Source organism: Tigriopus californicus, chromosome 12, assembly GCF_007210705.1.
Source record: "Tigriopus californicus strain San Diego chromosome 12, Tcal_SD_v2.1, whole genome shotgun sequence".
Taxonomy (NCBI): Eukaryota; Metazoa; Arthropoda; class Copepoda; order Harpacticoida; family Harpacticidae; genus Tigriopus; species Tigriopus californicus.
The window spans coordinates 6808003-6832791 of NC_081451.1; the positions used below are offsets into that span (position 1 = coordinate 6808003).

The 24789-nt window shown below is 42.0% G+C and overlaps 3 protein-coding genes and 2 non-coding genes across 5 annotated transcripts in view; 4 read left to right on the plus strand and 1 right to left on the minus strand.

Annotated features, from left to right (window-relative positions):
- The first annotated feature begins 508 nt into the window (after positions 1–508).
- Positions 509–9717, plus strand: LOC131892334 (uncharacterized). The gene is made up of 4 exons (XM_059242145.1): positions 509–862; positions 981–1216; positions 2772–3051; positions 8958–9717. Exons 1-4 carry the CDS (start codon positions 639–641, stop codon positions 9220–9222), a joined length of 1005 nt encoding a protein of 334 aa, XP_059098128.1. The 5' UTR covers positions 509–638; the 3' UTR covers positions 9223–9717.
- Trnal-aag (transfer RNA leucine (anticodon AAG)) lies at positions 3774–3855 on the plus strand. Its single transcript has one exon. It is a non-coding gene; the product is annotated as a tRNA-Leu (tRNA).
- Trnal-caa (transfer RNA leucine (anticodon CAA)) lies at positions 4042–4157 on the plus strand. The gene is made up of 2 exons: positions 4042–4079; positions 4112–4157. It is a non-coding gene; the product is annotated as a tRNA-Leu (tRNA).
- A 117-nt stretch (positions 9718–9834) lies between the features above and the next one.
- Positions 9835–13338, plus strand: LOC131892333 (neurogenic locus protein delta-like). Its single transcript, XM_059242144.1, has 7 exons — positions 9835–10033; positions 11128–11315; positions 11382–11515; positions 11628–11685; positions 12167–12350; positions 12577–12739; positions 12831–13338. The coding sequence occupies exons 1-7, from the start codon at positions 9878–9880 to the stop codon at positions 13112–13114; spliced, it is 1167 nt and encodes a 388-aa protein (XP_059098127.1). The 5' UTR covers positions 9835–9877; the 3' UTR covers positions 13115–13338.
- The window catches only part of LOC131892330 (uncharacterized), a 33553-nt gene continuing 22012 nt past the window's right edge, over positions 13249–24789 (minus strand). The window contains exons 9-11 of the mRNA XM_059242140.1: positions 20042–20246; positions 14510–14618; positions 13249–13900 (exon numbers count right to left, since the gene is read on the minus strand). Of these exons, the coding sequence (XP_059098123.1) occupies positions 13735–13900; positions 14510–14618; positions 20042–20246 (480 nt within the window). The 3' untranslated portion in view covers positions 13249–13734. The remainder of the gene's footprint in view (positions 13901–14509; positions 14619–20041; positions 20247–24789) is intronic.

A 24789-nucleotide genomic window follows, 5' to 3' on the forward strand; every position in this document is an offset into this window, starting at 1 on the left:
ATTCCATTTCTTGTCCGTGCTCATCTTGGGGGGGACGACCATCTCAACCCACACGACCAGACACATTTTTGAACCTTTCAAAAGTCTAAGAGAAACAAATGACAATAAGCATAGGATACTTTGGTTCAGCATAGCGGAACATTTCTTGTGATCTTATCATTATCATATTTTCAATATCCTAAACATGAACCGACGTCTGGTCGAGTTTAAGGAAGCGTAAATGCGGGAAGAAAATCCGTAGAGGAAAGCGCCTAACGAGAATGGGACCCAACCACCGCCACAACCACCACCACCACCACCACCACGATCAAAATGGGAGAAAAGCCTCACCAAGCAGCCGAAATCTCGCCATGGAAAGTTACACACTGGAAAAAAATAAGATGGACTCTAGTGATTTCAAATCTCAACACGAAAAAGCCTATTAGGACCTTCATGGGAAAGGCTCGCAATAATCATTTTGTTCCCATGAAATTTAAAGTGGGACTGGATATATTTTTGTCAGTGCCCGTGAGGCCACCCACAGTCACCAATCCCACCAGACAGGGGATTGGAGGATATCCATGACACACACAGAGTGGTTGTAGCCAACCGAAAGGTCCGAAGGGTGAAGTGAAGAATCTGATCGTTGTCATCAAGACATGTCCAAACTCCAAGCCGAGGAGGACTTATTGGAGAAGGAAAAGGTTCTTCAGGGGCTGAGATCCAGGTCTATCATGCCCAAGTCCGCCACCAAACGCACCTTCAATGTGGCTTTTTTGGCCTCGTCAGCTGAGGACGACGAGGAATTGGGGGCGTCCAAAAGTGCATTTACCAGTTTCCCCAAGCGAGTTCTGTATGGCCATCCATCTAACCAGATGACAAGGTGAGATTTAATCCGTACTTAGTTTTCAAAATTGGAAGCTTAGGTGTATACTATGTTGTTCCATGGCCCCACTTTTTGAAGAAATACTTGATGATTGCCTTTTCTTAATCCATTCTAGTCGTTTTGAAAGCCAGCGATTGGATGAGTCCCATGAGTGCTCGCTCATCTCATCCACGAACTCATCTCCGTACTCGATTCCGAGGATATTGGATCACTCCCCAATGACAGTTATGTCCCAACCTCTGGCCCAAGCTCATATTTCTACTTCTGCTTCGACTCAGATAACGCCTCCGTCACACTCGTCGCATTTATCGCTTGGCTCTTCGACCATTCCCATTTTCAAGCGACTCCTAGGTACGATCATGTGCAAACGATAATGAGGTGTTTCTTTAGGCATACATCCATAGTTGGGCATTGTAAATGACATGCTTATGACTTTGGTTTGTACATTAGCGTTGCTGATTGGTTTACTGATAAGTTTCCCAAAATATCAGACCAGGAGAAAAATGTTCATTAGAAGGTACAAGTTTAACAGTGTTAGTGCAATTTCCAACAAATTTAAATGCTTTGCTTCCGACAAAAGTGAATCGTACGAGTACTAAAGTAAATGGAACTAGCCTCTTCATTATTTTTTTCAAATCGACATCATAAATGTGCAGAAAATAGGTAAGTTCAATTTCAATTTCTTTGATTTTACCCCATGGAATAACGTCAGTTGTTCATGAACGTGTTCACTTGACAAGCTCTATAGATGCGAACAGCCCTAGTTTTAGAATATACAAACTAAATCATACAAATTTTGACTGTTCCTTTTTTTGATATTCAGAATTGGTAAGGGACTAAAGGTGACACAACGTGGCAGGATTGTAGAAAAAAATCTGACACACTTTTCGTTATCATTCATTGCAAATTCGCCAGTCTGGATAGGTTTATTATTGCCCATATACATTGTGTGGTTTCATTATTTCTGACGGTGCACGACAAAAGTCAAGATAAAATCGAGTCATTCCCTAGAAGACCGTTTTGGTTCTTTTTCAAGAAACCTGCCCGTTTCTAAAGGGTTTAGAAATCAATGTCTGAACGTCATTTTTCGTCTTTTTTGCCTCAAGAAATGCGTTGTATGCAATCATATTTTTGAATAGCCTTTGCCATATTGGTCACCCTCTTGATATGGTTAGTTGCCAAATCTCAAGCAGTGTGGCCAAGTTGTCTCTGCGAAGGCCAAATATTTTAATATGGTCTACTTTTGAAACTCAGCAGCCACACAAAGGCGATTCCATCTAAAATTGTATCTTTATTCACGTCAAATTTCGGGATTTGAATACGTTTTCTAGCCGAGCTTCCAAGCCCTAACTTGATATGCGAACCATGGGCACATAACTAGGCATGAACTACAAGATGCAAAAGCAACATAGGCGATTGAATTGGGCTCCAATTGCTACGTTTGGCACACTACCAAAATGACTACCTTAATTATGACCTTTAAATGGCCACTTTTTAGCCCGAATTTGGCCTCCCTGCACCAGTGACATGGCAACGCTGATGTCAAGTGCTATCTTACCAACCATACTGGATTAGTCGCTCAAAGACCTTAGTCGCATCAGGATAAACCTTATTCTCCACCGATTAGTTAGCGGTGCTCATTTTTAAATTTGTGACAAACTGTTAGAAAGGTTTAGATAGAGGCTTTAAGGGCTATTAATATCGTGTTAGGTTAGGTTGGGTTAGGTTAGGTAAGGTAAGGTTAGGTTAGGGTTGATAAGTTTAGGTTAAGTTTGAAAAAGTAGCAACGCCAACTAATCGGTGGAGAATAACGTTTACCGTCGCACCAGTGTACCAAACATTTTTAGATCTGCTGGTTGAGAACCTTGTGAATTTCAAGCGTTTTCAGTGGTTTCTTTCTTTTCAGGGTTCAGTGATTTTGGGTTCTCCGATTTTACCTCTACTAATCGACGGTTCCTTGGGTCGTCAAGCTTCCATCCGCCTGTCCCAACACCTTCAACAGAAATGAGCCCGGTTGAAGTCCTGTCTCGGGGATTTATGGTTCCTTCTGGTGGCGTAAGAGGCCTGCCTCTGGGATTGTCCGGAGCCTCTAATACCTGCGCTAAATGTGGCATTACGTTTCGTATGACATCAGATCTAGTCTATCACATGAGAACCCATCACAACCGATTAGAAACCAAGGAAAGGTATGACTTTTTCGTAACCTCTTATACTCCTTGAGTCGTGGCAATTCAAAGTCGCTCGCCCAAACCAGATCCCTGGGTTGAATGGGATAGTTGCTTCGAGCCTTGCCTCTGGTAACGAGCACTGCGGATAGAATCATGGTTTTTCTTCCGTGGGGGCGAGTCATAGGCTTTGATACAAAACGGCCTTAGGTTTGCAAGATATTACGGCCAGAGAGCTCATATTTTAATCAAGTTCAACTTCTTTGTAACAAATGCCTCGTTTGCTCATCTTATTTTGAAATGATTAGCTCAGTTTTTGGTGCTCGATAGCTCAAGCCTTTCTGGATCGATTTACGCAAGCTTAAGAAGTTCGTTTGATCATCTCACGCAACCTATTCTTGAAGCCGAAAAATTCATTTTCTTTGCTGAACAGTGTTGCATCATTCACAACGGCATGCTATCAATTCGTTACCACGTTCATTTGTCTTCAAAAACTGAAACAGTAATTCTTTAAAATGATGTTTTGTGATTCTTCCGAGTCCCCTTAAAATAACCCGCCAGTTCTTATCATGATCGATTTGTTTCACCCTGGAAAAATAAGTCAATAATACTTGACGGTCAAATTTACTTGGCTTAAGGAGGGGTCACTTTTTAAGGTTGAAGTTAGGGATAAAATTTGCACTTGTACAGCGAGACCAAAAATTTGGAAAAAGTATTTAAAAAATGAGATGGTACATACCCAAGGTAGCGTGGCCGAGCGGTCTAAGGCGCTGGTTTAAGGCACCAGTCTCCTCGGAGGCGTGGGTTCGAATCCCACCGCTGCCAACTCCTTTTGTTGGTACAGTTATGAATAAAGTTTTCAACTCTTTGTCCTTTAACTCCATCGCTACCAACTTGTTGTAGTTTGGAAGAATTCTATCCTTTCCTTTTTCCTTCTATTTGTTAATTCGACGCATGCTGAGGTGTTTAACATTTGATAAATCTAGCAAATGTTCAACTTGTGTCTAACATGTCAGGATGGCCGAGCGGTCTAAGGCGCCAGACTCAAGAGCAATCTTGCAGATGATATCTGCTATGGGTATTCTGGTCCTCGTATGAGGGCGTGGGTTCAAATCCCACTTCTGACAAATTCCTTTTATTTCCATCCGAGAATTTCATGTCCCCATAATGGTACCCATTTTGATTTAAAGTTCTACCCACATGCCCATTGATTATTCGCAACATTGTCTGGCCACGTGGGATCGGTATCGCAGCTTGTCCACAACACAAGCTGCGTTTCAGTCTCTCCAGCATTGAGATTGAGATGAAGCTAGTGCAATTCAAGGTAAACCCGGCTCTCCTACCCTCCCTGGGAACAGCTGTGTCCACGAAATGAATCCATCCGCGGTGCTATTTGCTCGTCGGCTCACTGCCTGCCCCCATAGACGTTGTCGTGTAGACTGTCGACAATGAGCAGAATGGACTCGAGGAAGTATGACGAGCCTCATTCCAGCCCAATCTAATCGCATCAACAAAAACAGTTGTCTGAACTACTAGAATCTTATTTTTGTCACCGATATCGAAACGGAAACTTGCAATATTTTTTCTTTTTTTCGTCTTCTTTTTTTCGTCTTCCTATTATTTTGGAAACTCTCTGAGTTCTATTTCCCGTGTCGTGTATTTTCCATAGACGCGAAAGTGGCCATTCGGTGCGAGAATTTCAAAAGCCTGTCGATGAAGAAGCTTGAGAAAGAGTGAAAATGTAAAAGCCCTTTGGAGACCCACGACAAAACGTTTGAATGAGGTAGAAACTTTCCTTCAGTCGATTGATCACAGAAACTCTGTCGTTTGGTTTAAATGGAATCTGTTTTGGACTTACTTCGTTTAGGAACCTGGTCTTTGATTATTCTTACTTAAAGATTATAGCCCCAAAACCATTGTAAAATTCTGAACTAGCATTTTGAGTTTCATGTTTTGGTTGCTAAACCCCTCTCCAAGCCTTTTGTTGGTAAATCTCATTAACACGATTTTTAAAATCCGGTTTTATGCGCTCTGTCATACAACGTTACGAGATCAAATTCGAGATTACAGTATGAGTATTGAACAGCCATTGGTTTAGTCGTTCCTAATTATAAATTAATTTATAGCACGGACTAGTTCCAGTTATTGTGACCAAAATGTGAGTAATTCATTACCGGTTTAGACAAATAATCACTGAAGGCCGCAATGAAAAAACAGCATTAGAATTTATCAAACTTTCATAGTCTCCTCCCCCTAATAACCTGTGCGCAGAAAAGTCATGGAAATGTGAAAAGTTGAGGATTTTGTTGTAACATTCTCAAATCAAAAAACTGCTTGACAACTTGGCTCTGAATCACTCGGGTCTTTAGGTATATTCAATTAAGGAAACTTTAACCATGGGGACAGGTAAGCTATGACGCAAAATTCAAAGCCGAGAACGTCTTCAATGTTGCTAAAACCCAAGCACAGATTTCAGCGCAGGCCTTGCCTATTCTTAATTCAGTTTGATATAACAACTATTTCACTGCCAGTAAATATACTGCTTCGGCAGTCAGCAATTTCTGGGAAGATTGCCCCAAAAGCCAATTTGTCCTTTATTTGGTTCGTCAGAATAAAGAACGATTAAATAAAGGCTGTTTTAGAGGTCGAAAAGAGAGGAAGGAATATTTTTGGTTCTTTTTAGATCGGAGCAATTGCATCATTTTGAAATGGTCATCAACATCAGCGTTAATTTTGCGAAACAAGAAACGAATTTCGTGACATACTTGTAGTTTTGTTACTATTTCGTTGGTGTTGATTTTTTTGCACTTGCTAATGAAAATATTGCGGTTTTCCTGTTCTAGATCTGGTTTTTAAGCCGGACCCTCGATATTCCTTGACTGCACCAGTGTTCAATTTGAAGCTCCCTTTAAAAGTATTGAGCCAACTTTGTTGAATTCAGGGCTTGAGTCTCCAAATACTGTCCTATCAGGTTAAAAAGATCTTTACTGAACAATTGGCCCATATCGCCATGTTAGCAACTAAATCAATCCTAATTTCGTTATTTGCATACCAAAGGATTCATAACTAAAGGAATAGGGAAAGCTTGGCGTATTTAAAGATCTCCACTGCGACTCAAATGTTGAATGAATGCACGTGTATCACTTTTCTTGAACGGTCTTTGACAGACCCCATGAAAATACCTTTCGTGAATTCTTGGCCTTGAAGCTGAATTTAAACCTGGCAACTTCCCATCCCAATATACAATTGGCTTTTCCTTGATCCTTGCACATTCCAAACGGATATTTGCACAGTGATCCAAAAAACTCAATTTTTCATCCAAGAAGATAAAGAGGAACGAGCCCCCGATTCCATTTCTTGAACTGATTGAGGACTTGAATTGACATTTGTTTCCATGGACCTATGTCGATTGCATGTTTTGTCTAAAATGTGTGGCAAGTGGCAAGAAACGAAGATCCTTCTTGACCACAAGCGCCTCCAATAAACCTTAACAAGATCTGAAGGTTCTGCACGGAAATATCGATTTTGGGTCTGAAACATTATTCAATAAGGAGAAAAAGACGAAGACAATCCTTTGCCCGTGGATGGCGGCAGTCTGCGGGATCCATTTCCACGTTCTCGAATTTGTAAGATCGATTGTACAGACGTTTGATCGTTTGTTTGTATCCACGGTCAATGTGAAGTGTGTATGAAATGAACGTGGCTTTGTGCCATCTAATTTTGGCTGGCCTTTTAGGCCTCTTGATGAAATGGAAACCCCAAATGCACCTTTGATTGTGTCTAAGCCTTAGCAATGTTCCCATAATGCAATACCACCACAAAGCACGACAAGAAATACCCCAATTGTACTCTGTACTCATGCGAGATGCATGCACACACTCATAGGTAGTTGTGTACCTCTGAAGAAGAAACCTTTATGGTATATTTTCTCGTTTGACGCGAGACTTAAGTCGTATTATATTGTAGAGCTTACGGACCGACTGCGTACATCCTTGTTGTGATGCCAAAGAAGAGCTCCGCCGTCCCTGAAATGCAGTTCCCTTTTGCCTTAAAGCGACATCCATTCCTCTGAAAGGCCCCCTCAAAACTTCAATACTACATCAGCATATTGATTAGCTTTTATTATTCTGTTCATAGCAAGTTTCATGGCTAGCACACGTGTAAGACTGGCCCTCAGTATATAGAAAATTACCGTCAGATAGAATTCCGACAATGATCTCTCCCAAACTTTGTTTTGATATTTGGGGAAAAAATGTTTTACAAAATTTGATGAAATGAAGAAATCATTGCAATATTTGGGTGTCATTTCCCTCCGTGTGATGGTGTAGTTGAACCAAATTTATTCTGCTCAGAACGTGGTAACCCTCCAACCTATCCACAAGAACGTTATAACTAAGGCTTGAAGTAACTCTACTGAAAAAGTAACGGAACGGGATTTTTAGCCTTCCCGTTACCGTTACTCACTTCTCTACTTAACAAGCATTTTTTTTAATTCACTCTCAAATTCAATGATTCACTTGCCACTGATGGGATTACATAAATAATCGCAGGGGTCATTCGTTTCACGTTATATTTACCAAACGTTAAAAAATCGAATAAGCGTTTTTTCAAAGTTTTAGGTCCTCTTTTCCCACAAAAAGTAACGGGTAACGGTGATGCGTTACTTTTTCTAAAATGTAACGTTAACGCGGTATTTTTTTCGGTAGCTGTTAAAGCCCTGGTTATAACTAGCATTTCTTGGTTCGTTCGAAAACTCAAAAGAAACCAAGCCGAAATATATGAATCTAACGTCGTACGAATCACCCCGTGTTGGTATGTCAATGAGGTTTTCGAGAGTCAAATTTAGAGTTGAGCGCTTTATCAATCCCAACCATGCAATTCATGAAAAGGACCTAGAATTTTGGGTGTCTGAAAGGAAGTTGGAACACTCAACTCACAACGGGAAGATGCCCACTCATGGAGGTCTCAATTTAACTGGAGGTCTATCAAATTGTCGCCGTATACCCCGGTAGGCTTTGATCTCATTACGAAACGGGACTAAAACGATGAGTTAGGCTTTACCTTGGATCGGTTTTCACCCTTCATCCTACTTAAGAGGTTACTGCTGATCATTATATTGTGGTTTATAATTCAAGATGATTGGCATTGGAACTCCAGGATCGTGTAGTAGTTGGCCCCTTTTTCGCTCTGTAGTTAAGAAAACACGTCTGATTCACTTTCAAGGAGTGCTTGGATGTTTCTGGCAACCACTCACATCAAAAATATTTTGGAACTTTACACGAATTCTTGTCACTTGTAACTTTTATTCGAACAAGTCAAATTTCGCAGTTCGTCCATCTTGTAACCCCCGTTTACCTCAACTTGGACAGCTGAAAAACTTGAACAATAGGAAAATAGTGCTGGTAGACAGGAATTCCTCAACATACAGCTAAAGACTGGCCATGTTCCTCCCTATAATTTCGAATGTCTATGGCGAGGAAATTTGCCTGGCTTGGAGAGCGCGACCATGATTTTTTTCAATTTCTGTTCGGGAGGCTGAGTTCAGTGGTTTCTAAAATTTCCGGTATACTATTGGTATACATTTGGCGGCGTCAAATATGTCCAGTGTAACGTCGTCCATGGCCCATTCAATGAGAAGTAAAGTAAACAAACAGAGTTCAAACTCCAATGGAACTTTAGTGCGGTCTTCAATTTCCACCTTTAACACTATTTCTAGATTCAAGACAACAACCAAGACTTCAAAAAATTGAAAATGTAATAATGATTCTTCAGAGTTTTTTCGTTACTCAAAACTAGCGACCGAGTGGGTTAATATACATTTACAATGACAGGTTGTTCCTCAACATGTATATAGTACGTACACCATATTGTATAATGGAATGGAATTTCAAAAACAAATTCGTCAACATGTTCTTGTTCCATTTCAGAGATTCCATTCAGAGCCAACGACGGGAAAGTGAGCCCTTGAGGTGCGTTGTTTGTGGAGAAGACTTCAAAGAGCGCCATCACCTAACCAGACATATGACTGCTCATCAAGATAAAGCCAAATCCACTCAACCAGAATCAAAGGCCAAGGTTGCTCCCTCTCCTTCTCCCTGTCCTTCTCCTTCTTCCTCTTCTCTCCTTCTGCCTTCTCGTTCCTTGCCCATGAAAAGTGGCGGGCTTGACGGCTCATTTTTTGGCACTTTTTAGATCTTTAGAAGCACACTTGAAGATCAAGAGGAATTGAAAATGGCCTTAAAATTCATTCATTCCATGTTTTCTTTTATCCACCATAACCATTGATGTTTCTGCCAATTTGATGACTTCAACACAACATTTCTAATCTGGGTCTTGAAATGAAGACGCTCCGCAGCTGGAAAAGATGTACTCTCCCCTCTCTAGAAAGAAGATGGGTTTGCTGGTACTGGATAATCTACTACATACAATAAATGTAGCTGGTCAATGTTGGCCTTGTTTCATCCCCTTCCAAGACAAGAGGGAAGTGTGAGGGAAGTATGCGGTTGCATACCTTTCTACGTCTGGTCCAATGGGTTGCTAATAATCCCGTGTGATTCCGTTCTCTGCACTAGTTACTCCTTTCCTTTCGTGTTAATGTTATAATTGATGTCTCAATAAAAAGCCAGATCACGCTCACGGTTAGCCATCGTGCTGATCGGAAAGCATTTCATTCAAGGTAACTTATGAGTCCTCGTCTCGTTTCGTCTTTCACGCTCGTGGTTAATGAGGTCGTTTAATAATAACAAATGCACCCGTAAATCTCGCTGAACTCGGGTTTTCTCGTATAAAACGATGCTGGAGCGCTCCAAGACGTCAGAGGTTTCAGTTCATCTCTCCATCCAACAACATGAAGCAACATCCAATCGTCACCAGTTCAATGTCCATGGTTGTCCTCGTGGGTCTTTTATCATCTCAAGGGGGCGTCCTCGCCAACTCATTTCGAGGCAGCTTATTCACGCCACTCAAAAACGATGAACACCCCTGTGTGGCTGAGAATCTCAAGGTACAAAGCACTCAAACCGTGTTCTGCTTAGTGAAATAAATAATGCACACTGGACTCACTGAGCTGAGAGAAGAAATTCCTAAGAAGAAAAAGATGAAGGAGTACAACGGAATACTTTTAAGGCTTGTACAGGGTGTAAAGAAATTAAGGGCCTCCATGGCTGTTTTTCACAACATTTCTCCATGCTCAAAGATTTTTTTGACATTAAACCACAAGCATTCCTTAAGAGAAACTGTTAAGTACCTAGTGACATATTACAAATGGTCTATCGATATCCTGGAGGCGATGGGTAGCCCTCTGATAAAGTGCCGTCAAAACAATGTCTGAAAATTCAAGTGAGCGCAGTCTGAAGGTCAGAACCAAGGTTAAGGGCATCCTGAAGGCCGGTAAAGACAAGGGAACGTTTGGTGAGCCTTTCAGTGATCATCCTTCAACGATTTGAGAGTGGAGATCCTCATGCAAATGCTATAAATCCTTTTAGAACAGACCAGGCTAATGGCCGAAGTCTGTTCTCAATCAGACTCAATCTTTAGGTGGGCAAACATCAGAAGGTTACCAATCTCCTTTGGAGTGAATTCGGATCAGTCGTGGTATGGTGTTAGGTTTTTCAATAATCCCTTTTATTAAAAACTGGAGATTCAAACTGATCAAGTCATTCTTTGAGTTAGGGGGTTGGATTTTCAGAAGCGACAAAGAGCGGCCCTTAATTTCTTTCCACCCTGTACATACATGCAGTGTGGTAGATGACTGGTTCAAACAGTTGAATGAGTGATATTTGAGGCAGAAAGCATATTATGAACAAAAATGTCAGCATTGCTTTTGGGCGAATTCAAGATATGTATTCGTCACAATCTAAGGACCTCACAAACATGGGAAACGCATTTCTTTTCTAAGCATGATACTTAAGGCTCCTTCTGCACATATCTCTTCATGTGCGGCCCTTTGACGTTTCAAAAATCCTAGATATCTTCCTTTTCAATGCAAAACGAAAACTAATCTTTAGTTGATCTGACTTGACGGATTGAAAAGCATACACATAATTGTCGTATTGAGAACAAGATCGTTTTTAACCAATTCATTAATCATCATCCTAGGAATCTCACCGTTACTTGTGCGATGACGACGCCAATGTGATCTGCTTGTCCGGATGGCGAGAACAGGAGGATGAGCAGCTCCAGGATCTTCGGAATCCGTGCCCGATCCCAGTTTGCGACTACAACGGGGAGACGTGCCTCCACGGCGAATGCGTAAGACCCAACGTGTGCGCCTGCAAAGTCGGATGGTAAGATCTCAAATGCCACTGGAAAAGATCGTTTTACCTGCTGACCTGGATCTGGCCTTGTTGCAGGGAAGGTCATTTGTGCGACACTTGCATTCCTCTGCCCGGATGCGTTCATGGATCTTGCAACAGTTCGTTCGAGTGCAACTGTGCGGCCAATGCCAAGGGCGTTCAATTATGGGAGGGAGCTTTTTGTGATAAACGTAAGTAAGCCGCTTGACCAAGCCTGACGAGAGAAGTTCACTTCCCTTGTTCTCTCCCAGGAAAAAAAAGAAGGCCAATCCACTTTTTCTTTCATTTGTATTTGTTTGATAGCTGCTTGCGCCAACTGTGATGCCCGACATGGACAATGCTTCGAGCCATTGGTGTGCACGTAAGTGGTTGTTACTAGATTGCTTTTTCTCCCTCTGTTCCTCCGAGTTCCGGCAAAGTCGTCTTGTGGAATAATATTGCGATGTGGCTCGGGTTATACTACATTTGTATGCGATCGTATCTGAACATGGCCTCAAAAAGTTAGCTCGACTTTAGATTATCTCGAACTCAGAGTCTTCGCGAATGGCAACGAAAAGTTTCGACGGCCCTTTTACTCGCTCCTTTTCAACTCCAAGCCAGCTTCCAATTTTAACTTGTTGATGTTTTCCACTGCCTTCGTCTGCATCCACTCAGACAAAAGATTCTGTCCACTGACAGACCCTTCCAAGGGTTTCCTTTCCCTCAAACTCCTCACCCAGGACAGATACTTACCGAGGATCTCAAATGCTGTCTATGTATGGACCATAGATAACTTCATATGGTTATGGTTTTCTATGGTATGGACGTACGTATGCTCAGCGTATTTGTCATTCCATCTACAGCTGTCACGATGGTTGGGAAGGCGACGAGTGCAAGACTTGTATCAAGCTTCCGGGATGCTTGAATGGAGATTGCGAGGATGGCCGACCCAACACTTGCCAATGTCACGATGGCTGGACCGGCCATCTCTGTGACGAACCCATTTGTAGCGAAGGCTGCCACGAGCACAACGGATATTGCGAAGAGGTGGGTGCCATCGCTCTTTTTGGTCACATTTAACACGTCTCGATACCAACTCGAAGCGCGACAAACAAATTCGCTAATGTAGAGTGTTTAACAAGTTGACAAGTTCATTTGAGCATGAACTTTATTTAAGTTTAGTAGAGCACTGAGTGCTCTAAAACACAATACAATTTTTCTGGTGCACTTCATCCCCAAGTCACCCCGGATCTGGTTATTGTTTTTTGAACAGCCTTTCACATGCTTGTGCAAAACCGGTTGGGAAGGCGATCTCTGTGGTCAATGTGTGCCCTATTGGCAATGCCCAACTGCTGGAACCTGTGTGGAACCGAATCAATGCATCTGTGCCGAGAGTGTGGAAGACAACGGATATTGCAACCGAGACATCATTAATGGTAATCGTGTCCACCTGCGTATCGTACTCTCCGGGATTTTGTCCCCTGGGACTCGACCTATGCTGTACTGTACTCTCTTTCTTCTCAACAGGCGATCGCTACGAGGATTTCGGAGCGTGCAGCAACCCTTGTCGTCAGAACAGTGCTGTGGCCATCTCCAAGGCCGGAACGCGGACCAGGAAATGCCGATGGTCGCCAGATGGTCCTTGTCAAGATATTGAAGAGCCCTGTTATGGCAATCACACCTGGATCCTGTCCACTTCCAGTCGATCCAATGCCCAGCGGTGCATTTACAATCCCGGCAATGGCGACGAGATCTTCGAACAAGAGGCGGAAGAGGTCACACAAGCCGAGACCGCTGAGGGCAATCCCTAAACTGAATGGACTTCTCGATTCCATGGATGTTCCACCGATGATGAATTGTTCCCTCCAACAGCCCTTTCTACCTTGCTTAGATCGATGATTAGCTTTGAGCCTCCCTTCGAAATTTCGAGATTGGACACGCAATCCAGGTTTTCCGACATCATTTTATTATCATTGTCACATTCAGTGTTTGTTCCGATTATTAACAGCAATATAGAGCATATGTGTGTATTATACATTGGCTGACATTGTCTTCATGCGGATTGGACACACGTATTCAACTCACACATCTTGTGAGGAGTCATGATTAAAAAGAGACGAGAGACAAAAAGAAAGGTCAAACAAATTGCATCTATAGTTGGGTAGACTGGTAGTACGTGGCGTTGTACGGAGAAGGAATTGGAAATGCCTTGAGGGGGGGGGGTGTCACTTTGTCCAAAATTGACATCCAAGATTCATCTACACTCAGATACCACCAGATGATGGCCATCATCAGTCCGTCATGTTCAGCGAGGAAACTCGCCAATCATGGTTCTGGTTCGCACCCAATCAATGTGCGAATCTGCCAAGGAATGGAGCTTTCACTCACTGACAGTGACACTAGCCCCTTTGGCCCACGACAAGTATGGATATTAGGCCTTCTGGCACACGCTCTTGAATAGCTTGGTCACCTCTTCGCGAAATTTGGAACTCAGAGCGCAATAGATGAGGATGTTGATGGAGGAGTTGGTGATCAGGAGGAGATGACTGATGCAAGTCAGAACGAGAGACCATTGAGGAAATGGCTGAAAGCCCGAACTGAAATCAAAAGCCCAAAGTGACGTGAGGACGTGTGTCCACTGGAATTAATTACCGACTGATTGTTGTTCGTGCTGCTGGAATTGCTTGATCAATTGGATTCTGACACAATTGCTTGAGCACGAACTGGACTATGTATACGCATATATAGTTGTGCCCATATTATCTACTGAATTTCGAATCTGACTCGACCTCTGCGCTCATTTCGACATAATAAATAACAAGGGACCCCCAAGAATGGTCAATCGTAAACAACTCGCTTTACTGGGAAGCTCAAGGTTTCTCAAACGTCTTTTAAGTGTCCACATGTTTCTGAGATTTGTTCTCCTGGCTTGTTCATATGGAATGTATGGATGTGATTCAGAGAAACTCTCGGTATGTTTGAGAACGGTGGATTTTTCATTACGAGAGAAATTGCTTCATCGACATTTACAGACGGCTCAAGGACATCATTTCGCCGTGTTCAATAACCGAACAACCGCACCAACGAGGACGAGGACGAAGGGGACTCTGGCTCTCTCGTTGAGGATTCCGAAAAGCGACGAAATTAGATCGGTAATTAACTGCCTCCCTCCAACTACCTAACGAAGTACTCCTAGTTCGTCTTACCTTCGACAGAGGACTGCGTTTCGAATGGTAATGAGCTCGTAGATGTTCAAGACCAGTCTTGGAGAGTGGCATATGAGAAACACCAGAATGTAGCCCATGAAAATGGAGGCTGGAACGGGAAATGTGAGGATGAGAACAAACAACACTGAACAATCATGTATGTAGCAGGTACTCTATTCTACTGTAGAAGTATGTACTCGTATGTGCATGAGGTACGAGGGCAACTTTTGCGGTGCGTTCATTTCATTTTCAGTTATGGAACAGGCCATGGACCCGATGATATATTGATTTCTGATAGGTCAATGCCTGTTGGCATCCGTTTGAAAATAAATCAAATGCGAAAGAGGCCCTGGGGATGGTGGGTTTGATTACTTATTGGACATCCATAATGCCGCTCCATTGTCCCCTGTGTTGCCGGGGTCTTAACTCTGGAACGACGATATTCATACAAAATTCGGTACCAAACCCAGAGCCAGCAGGTTAGGTGCTCTCGTCAGAAAGACCCAAGTCACTCCCGAGACTCGCGAGACTCTCGAGACTCAAAGGAGTCGTCGTAATGGAAACTTTCTTTTTTCTTTCTTTGAAAGTAATTTGTCAGCTTTACTCACTTCCTCTCACTTTTCCTTGGGTCTGTCTTGAACTTTGTGGAACGTGAGAGGGGCTCACAAAATGCAGATCTGGACGAGCATTTACGACCAACGAGGCTTTCATTTCAAAGGAAGAAAAAACAACTGTCAAGCCAGATCTAGTTTATGGGAACGAACTTTATTGTCAGGGAACAATGTTTTGCAACCCTCCAGACGACCAGTGATACGCCCACTGGAGAGAATTGCGGGATTTGGGGACCAGAGTTCAAGTTCCCTAAATGTTATCTAAAATCTCACAAAAATTAGCTTGTAACCCACGATTTGACGATATGACCAAGTCGATCACTTTACAGTTCTGGTAAAAGAGACCGAAAACAAATCGCTTTGGGGGACATTTCAAACATTTGACTGATTTTTCAGTTCTTTGCTTCAAATATTTTTCAAATCTAAAACACAATGTTGGCAAAAAAAGGACAGACAGCATCTGCATTTTTTTCTCTTCTTAATGTATTTATGATGTTTTCCATTTCTTTCAATATTCGAAAACATCAGTTACTTTCAAAGTGCATTTATTTATAAATACGTAGTCCTAATTAGCTGAAAAAAGTGTGCCCTTTATTGTAGTAAATACGATTACTATCAAAATATGTTTCGATTTTCCTTTCTAGCAGTAGGAGACTTTAGCCTGGTTTTGAATAAGAGCCAATAATGGCTTTTTATTTGTGAAACTTCTGAAGGAAAACAGATATTGCCTGGAGAAAGAAGCAGGAGGATGAGTGGTTGGTTGTATCGGAACAATTTCTGGGCATTGGGATGAAATCCGACCGTTGAGTTACACTGTGTATCTACTCGTACAGTACAGTAAGTACCAATTGTATACCAATACACTACAACAAAACGCACTCCATCTAAGTCCAAGTGAGTCAAATCCAAAGCATTTGGTCGAAATGTCGCCCTGTTACACGATATCCCGTCGTTTTGCGAGAACATTGCCTTTATAATCCTGTCAGCACTTCCTGAGAACGGCCAGGGATCCCAGGGTTACTTGGCCAAATGACGATGATGATGAAGATGGTGAGGGGTATCTATCGTTCAACGCTAAACGTTACGTGAAAATATTCCTCCTTTTGCATTAAAAACATATTTTACTCAAACGCATATTTTAAAACTTTTTGTGTCCTCATGTTTAAGCAGTTGGATCGACTGAATGCTTTTTCCACAAAAAATGTCAAAAATAAGTCCCTCACTGGGGTCCAAAAATAGTTCGTTTAGGTAACTGCAAGTTTTAAAATCATGATTACAAGTCGATATTGAAAGCTAGTGATTTAATTAATGGAAATCATCTAAAAATCTTCGAAAAAGGAAGTGTGCCTTTTTTCGGTGGTCAGTGTATCCTTTGATCGGTGGCAACATCAAAACGAACACCGTCTAAAAAGATTCAAGCTACTCAAAAGTCCTTTTAGATTTGTCCTCTGGCTTTCCACTTACTCGTGCCTCAAATATCATTGGGTCAGCAGGATAATACTTTTAGACTAATACTTGCGTAGTAAGTGTTTGTAAAATGTAACGCTGAAGTGGTGGAATGACGAAAAACAAATCTAATTGAACTTTAATGCAGCGTGGTAGTAGATTTACTGCATTCATTTTGTAAAGCAAATATAACTGCCAAATTGTAACATGAAAATCCTTCCCAGTTTCTGATAACTTTTTCTTTCATCCACTCTCAGCGCTGATGAGAAAAATATATGAGAAACAAACAAGAATATTCAGCTTTGATTTGCAAAATGAATATTTGACATTTGGTTGTCTGACAACATTTTAAGTTGAACTTGGACATGAATGTCTAGTCAACACCACCACTCACATGTGCTACATTCAAGGTTTAGCCAAATCTGCCATTCATTATGGTGAAGAATGCGTTCTAGTACGAGTACTATATGCTGTTGGTGTTTCCAATACAACCACCCACTCATCCACCAGGATTCAATTACATAAAGGCCTCACTTCATAAAAGACCATCAGACATTGGCGATCACACGCCAAAAAGGGTCATTCAAGTTTTATATACAGTATTACGTCATAATGGTAATGATGGAAACACTTTGCCCGGTTCATGTGGGAAAGAAAGCTTGCTTTTTATACCAGCAATCCCTTTCATGAATTCCATTGGTGGTATTCCAAATAGTACAATAATGTTGGTGAAGAATCACAGCTCAGCCGTCTATGGGCACAAATTGACCATTAGTATTGTTCATTCCATATCCATTAATAACGAACCACTTCAGCCCTTTCATTGGACCAACAAAAAGTTGATGTTGGACAAAGTGGCAAATTGAGTGACAGCATCCTGATAGGATTGAATCGAGGTCTGAGATTTAATTTCCGTCTCGTCTACCTCAAACTGAATAATAGGGCTTGTCAAGTAAACGCGTTCATGAACAGCTGATGTTATTCCATGGAGTAAAATCAAAGACAACATGACCAACCAAACTGCACTGTGCATGCAGTGAAATTTGACATTTATTCCATTTTACATGCTTGTCTAAGCAAATAGCACTGTGGTATTGAGCCGATTTGATAGTGCGTTCACCAAATCATACCAAACATGTTCATTTTGTGATGTTTGTCTTAGTTCTCCCTCCTCAAAATCAGGGAGCCGGACCACATTTTTCCTTGAATTTCCTTCACTTCTCACTACTGATGAAACAATGTGAACCTTTTCAAGCCTGATACATTCTGATACAAGGCTTGGTTCAAGCTTGCTTGAAAGTGGCCATGACGCCGATGGTTGCCTGAAGGCGACAAATCCACCGTCCAAAGGTGCCCACCATGAAAATCACATACATTCTATTTCTTTATTCTATGCCATGCAACCAACACACATTTCTTTTGCTGTGGTCAAAAAGTTTTGATTCAAATTACACTAACGTGGGAACAAGCTTTCTAATGATAAATGGCGTAGCTCTGGTTGGCTCTTTTCTAATGTGCAGTCTTATTTTGGTTGATGGTCATGCTATAAAAAAAGATCAAAGTTCTGATGGGAAAAGGGCATGTAGCAAGTCATCACCGACACCCAAGCTCTACTTGTTTACAAGCAAAGCTTGCCAAAGTACTAGAACTTGTCCAAGTAGAGATCAACTGTTAACAAAGGGAGCCCAGATGATTAGCTCAGGAAAACCGCAAAATGAAGAGTTTTTGTTCGTAGCTAAAGTCAGATTGGCAGAAACAAACCAAGCATTGAACCAAAGCCATGTTGCAGCGTCATTGTTGGTGCACATTGCTGCTAATACTCCATTAGTTGATTTCATTTGCCCAGGTATAAAATTTCTTGCTTAAGTTTGGCCACACCATTTTCCCCCAAGTGTCTGTGTACAAATCCAAGTTGGGGCAAGTTAAGCACTGGACTACTTGCCCTGTCAGTTCTTGCTTCACATCAGTAGATCAAAGTTCCTCTGATGCAGTGTGACCCAACACAAGAATCGCCGGAACATATTTTAAAAACATATTTTCTTGCCACTTCCATTTAGAAATGTGCCGCTAGATTAATTTTCATGTTTTCAGTGCCATGGGCAAACCTGAACACAATTTACATTTACGTATGAGCACATTTAAACGGTTGTGATATGTAATTTTGAAAAAAAGCAGTTTGATCAATTTGCTAATTAGTCATCAATCATCTTGGTCAAATGGGCTGATGTTTTGATAGCGCACAATGGAGACGTGTTAAGTACCGGATCGGATTTCAGCTGTGTGAGGTAGTCAGGCTGCGCCACAATCCTAGCAAGAACTGCATGATTTTAGCACATCCAGTGCTTCCAAATTTTCATTGACAAAATTGTTCGCCATCTTAGTAAATTGTTCGAGAATTATTTTGAACCATTTAAGTCCAGCATTCATTTGCTAAAGATGACAATACATGGTAATTGACAAAAATTGCCGAAAATACGAAAAAAATATTTGCTGCCAACTTTTTGTAATAAGTAAGAAGTGTGGTGACACTTCCTTCATGGTAGAACCAGAGGGCGCACTAGTATGAAATCCCAAATCTTTACACGTCTCTGTGGTGGTCATTGGTCCTTTGACCTGGGATCAAAGCCATGAAAACGAGATCAGCGCGGTAACGCCCAAGTCAACTGCCTGCAATCATGAGATTGTCCCTAATCAAGGGTGGTTGGTCTGGCTTATCTCTTGATATCTAGTGTTGAAAAACTAAGTCACTATGCCGGGACAAGCTTAGAGTTATCATATACGAGTATTTGCATCAGCCATGTTTCACCTCATTTTCTCCTTTAATATAAGTGTGTTGGGTGCAATTTCGGATGCCTCTCATACTTTGTTGATGAATCAATCCTTTCTTTCGTCACACTTATTTCTTTTTTTCGTCAGGATGTCTTGATGTAGACACATCAGGCCAAAATTCTAAGCCATGATAAGATGGCATGGGTAGAAGAGACTTGCAACATTAATTGAATGACCGTGACACATAACTAGGCTGTGGCTCTATCAATATTCCATAGTTTTAATTCAAAATTCGTCAAGTGTGCTCAATAATGATCTTATTTTGATCCATTTTGGCGTCACTGCCAATGTCTCGGAAAGGCTCAAGCTTGCATGATGCCTTTTAAATCTTGCATTGGACCGGTATTGCATTGAATGCTTGAGACTTTAGAGGCAACGTTCCCATCACTACTTGACATGCCCTATTGACCAAAGCCAACAAGTCAGGGTGACAGAATTTTTCAAGGGACGGGATGCTCAAGCTCTAACGTTGCCACCATAGAAAACCATATATGAAGTTATCTATGGTTGCCACCAAGCAATTTCGGACCTTTTGCTCCCATTCCCCATTACTAATGTGGCGGATGAAAAAAGGCCAAATCAGTCCTCGGAGAGTTCGATTAGTGTCGCAACCTAGCGTGGCGTTTCTCGCGTCCTACTCACTTACCCAAATGATCCTCCATTTTGCGGCGCCTGGCATTGGCCTTGGCCACCTCCCTCGTCGAGATGACCTCCTCCGAGGGCTTGGGTAAGTTTCTCAACGGGGTACCGGTGCTGACGTTCTCCCCACCTGTCGCCCCTGAGGACTTGTCCCTGGGGCCCCCATGGCCTTTGCTCCCGCGATAACGTCGAATGCTGCTGTTGTAGAACGTCTGGAAAGAATGTGTGCCAGACGCGCTCAGATTAGGGTGGTGCACATCGACGACGACGACGATGATGTTGATGGTGTGCGTACTATATATTTTTCCAACTTATTTCTTTTTCTTTCTCGTCTCTATCATTGGCTCTCGTTTGAGTACATTGTGAGTAGATGGTGGAGATTCGTTAAGACAGACGCAGACAAACTAGCTCGAAATTGAAATGTCAAGTCATGTCTGAGGAATCCAATTTTTCCCGGACAGTTTCCCAATTTATAAACCCCACTCAAGGGGGCTTGTGAGGGGTCTAATTCAATTAGGATTGATGGACCATCATCGCGAAGGGAAGTGGAAGAAATTCCACGCTCTAGCAACCAAGATATTGTCTATTGGTTTTCTTGTCCTTTGCGGACTCAATCGAGATTTCTAATGCTCCTTTTGTGTGGCCTTCTTAGTGGCCTTGAGGAACGGCCAAAAAACGTGAAGGGACCAAAGGAGCGTGCAATCCTGTGTCTCTGCGGTGAAATGCTTCGGGTCTCTTCTCACTGACCTTGCTCAAATCCTTGTCAAAAGTTCTGATCCAACCATGAACCACTGAAATATGGACGGGGATGCTAGGGTCTAGAATTAATGTTTGGAGGCCAGTAAACGTAATTTACATTTTCCTCCTATGTGACAGGCCCCAGGTCATTGCAATTACGAATCTCAAATTTCAGCTCAATCTAGTGACGGGGTCAAAAGTAATGACCTCTCAAAGCACAGATCATAAAGGGGCACAGAATTGGGCCTAACCTCCCTCACGTCACCGCTCAATGTAAACAAGGGTCGCATGACTTCATTAACTAAGACTTTTTCAGCCAAAGGTGAAAACAGGAAAGAACTCTGAAATGGGCCAGGATAGGATTTGCAAATTCCAGTCAGATTAAATGGCACTATAGATTTTCAAGGGGCCAAATAGAGTCATGAAATAACCAGGCAATGAAGGGTTATATCTCTATTAGTTAGGTCCTTTTACATATGTCGCGAAAATATGACGTAAAATTATATGACTTAACAATACTTACATGCAAGTCTTTTTTGGAGGAAAACCTCAAAGACAAACTTTGTTTTGCCACACTCAAATCTAACGGTGATATATTTTTGTGTCATTAGTAAATGGACACGTGGAACTATTTGGGACGTACAATGATAAAAAAACTCTCTTTTAAGACATTGCTAATGTGCAATGAGTTATAACCAAATATATAATGTACTTTTTTAAACCAATGGTACATTAAATGATTATAACATTTTTAGAAAACTACAATTGCGACAATTTTAGTAGAAGCTAAACTTTTGGCTATATAATTTCAAAATCAAAATCTACTCAATTTTACTTTTCAACTTTTTACTCTTGACTATAGTAACAAATTTTAGATTTTGGACATTCATTTTGTCTATGTTAAGATTAAAAAAAAGAAAAACGGGTTGAAAGTTTAAACTTTCGAATTCATTTGCATTGTGATTAGTTGTTTTTAAATTCTGGATCCCATGAATTGCAATCGAAATTCTGTTTTTTATTTCTTGGAACGTGTTGCGGCATTACGCCGCTGTTGTTTATATAGAGTTCATTTCAAGCACCTTTCACTGTCCTATCATATGCACTTTCAATGGTCTAATAGTAAGTAAGAAGGAGGCTAATTCGACAATGTCCTACTTTTCCAAGACAGTGTGACCCCCTCAGTTTATGGTTGCCAATGACCTCATTTGAATATGTCAATTTCCGAATTTTTCTTCAAGAATATTCGGTTTCAAGATTCTCATGACATGAAGATTTGCGCATAATCTGGTTCAAATAAACATTCACACAATCAACATAGTCCTTATACATAACCTCTGGTAAGCAATTACTACTAAAGGTCTGTTATGTTATGGACGCGTGGAGAACAGACAGACGATGTACTCTGGTTGAAGCTCTATTGCAAACTGTTTATTGAACGGTAGTTGGGGCATGGATACAAGAGATCTTATATACACAGAGAGCATATATGAAGAACGAGAGAGCATGATGCATAAGCATGCGTAAGCCGTGATAACCTAAATAAGGAATAACACTACACCTCCCCCCAAATTATATGAATCACATAATTTAAACATTTGCCCACACGAAACTGTCCGGTGTTGAACTTGATGCCGTTGTACAATTGGTGACATCCTGGAACCGGTTCTCGTTTAAAGATGGGGCCGTTCTTTGAATCTGGGGACGTGTCATAAGACATTGTCCGTTTGTAAACCACGGAAGAACACTCTGTGGTTGAACCTGTTGCTGTCTTGTCTTGACGCAACGTTTATATACACATATAAACACAATCACTAACACCACCAAGATAACGAGTCCCATTTGGGCTGTGCCAACATGGATCTCTACAATGTGGAAACCAGAACTCTGTTCCACCTCCTGGGGTTGAGAGATGATTTCTTGAGAGGGCTTACTCCCATGATGCACACTTGACGTTTGATCACCTAGTGAAGAGTTTTGCCCTTCTCCTCTCTTCTAACGAGCACTTCTTCGTGGATAAGAGTCATCTTCCTCGGTATCTGACTCGACGGTAATAGGAGGCTTTATATCAATAGTAACTTGTCTAGCCAATGGTTTGATGAAGATTCTATTCCTCAAACTCCTCCGTCCGTCATTCATGAGAATAATGTACGAACATCCCAATCTCTGATCGCTTCAATCGTTCCAAGCTCTTTCAGGTTTTGAAAACTGGGTGCTGAACACGCACTCTTTGGTTGATCTTGAGAAGCGAAAGGGGTTCTGTTCTTCGGTTGAAGTTCACTTTGATGGATTTTCGGCTCCTCTTCTCATACGAGAAGCAACTCCTTGAGCCATAGGCCCAACGGCCTCGGGTAATGTAGGTAGGAAACCTCTTTGTCTTCGCCGAGAAACAACTGCGATGGTGATAATCCATCCGCTCGAGGAATGTTTCTCCAAGTTGCCAAGGCTCTGTCAAACATCAACGGGTCGCCTCGTCCTTGACACTTGTAATAAAGGTCCTTGATGGCCTTTACTGCCGATTCTGCTAATCCATTGCTTTCAGGATTGTAAGGTGACGACAATTCATGCAAGATATTGTTATCACAACAGAACTTTCGGAATTCGCTACGAAACTGAGGTCCTCCATCAGTGCGAATCCGCGTTGGGAAACCGAATTGAAGGAATATTCTTAAGAGAATTTTGTGACTGTTCCCGTAGTCAATGAATCCAAGAGATATTGGAATGGCCAGCCCGAATATCTGTCAACTACCACCAGGTAGTGACGTCCAGCAAACTCGAAAAGGTCGGCTGCAATTTGGTCCATGGGTCCCGTAGCTTCATTCTTCTCCTGGAGTGGTTCTCGCTGTTGGGTCGGTCGACGAGCTTGACAAATCTCGCACCGATCAATCATGATTTTGATGTCATTATTGATCCCAGGCCAATAGTATAGCTGTTGGGCGGCTTTCCTCGTCTTCACTATACCAGTATGTGGTAGGTGAAGGAAACGGAGAATTTCCGTTCGACAACTTTTGGGAATTACCATCCTTTTGTTGTCCAAGATGAGAAGTGATGACTTCCCGAGTAACGAAAGATCATCCCACACGTTGGCATAAGGAGAGTGCTGGGTGAGTTGGAGATAACTCCTCGATCTTCTGATCTTGTTTAAAGGCAAGGACCACTTCCTTATAACTTGTGTCCTGCTCTGTGGCGTCAAATATAAATTTGAGGCTCGGGTCATCCATTGCTGTTGTCAGCGGCAAATCCAATGTCATGATCATCTCACCCTCCTCGGGGGCTGAGAACACCGGTGCACGAGACAAAGCATCAGCGATCAGATGGGTTTTACCAGCAAACCATGACACACTGAACGTAAAATTGGACAATTTTTCTCGAAAACGTAAAAGTCGAGAGTTGTGAACGTCGTCCAAAGGCTTGTCGAAAATTCCGACCAAGGGGCGGTGATCTGTAATCACACTGAATTTGATATCACCCAACAAGTAATATCGACACTTTTGAATGGCCCAAGTAATGGCCAGGCATTCGAGTTCAAATTGTGGCATAACGGGATTCCGTCGGGTTAGCGCGCCGAGAAACCACACTGGATGAGGCGTATCTCATCCTGAGATCCACGTTGAATCAGGGCAAAACCGAGTCCCTGTAATCTCGAAGCATCTGTGAGCAATTCCGTCCGAAGTGTGGGATCGAAATATTGAACAAGAGAGGCCGAAGTAAGCACTTTCTTCGCCTTCTTAAACAGAACACTGTGTTCTGGCAGCATCGAAAGACAACATCTTTCTTGAGTAAGTCACGCAAATCACTGGTGACGTGGGCTAAATCTGGGATGAACGCTCCCAACTGTTTGCTAGCCCAAAAAGGAACGTAAAGAAGTGAGATTCTCCCGGCTCTGGGAAATTGCTAATCGCTTCCAGCTTTGCCGGATCGGGCCGAACACCTTGACTGCGAGACGATGAAACCTGCAAATTTCATTCTTGGGCCCGCATGAGCAACCCCCGTTTCTATCAAGAGAACGACCTCTTTTTT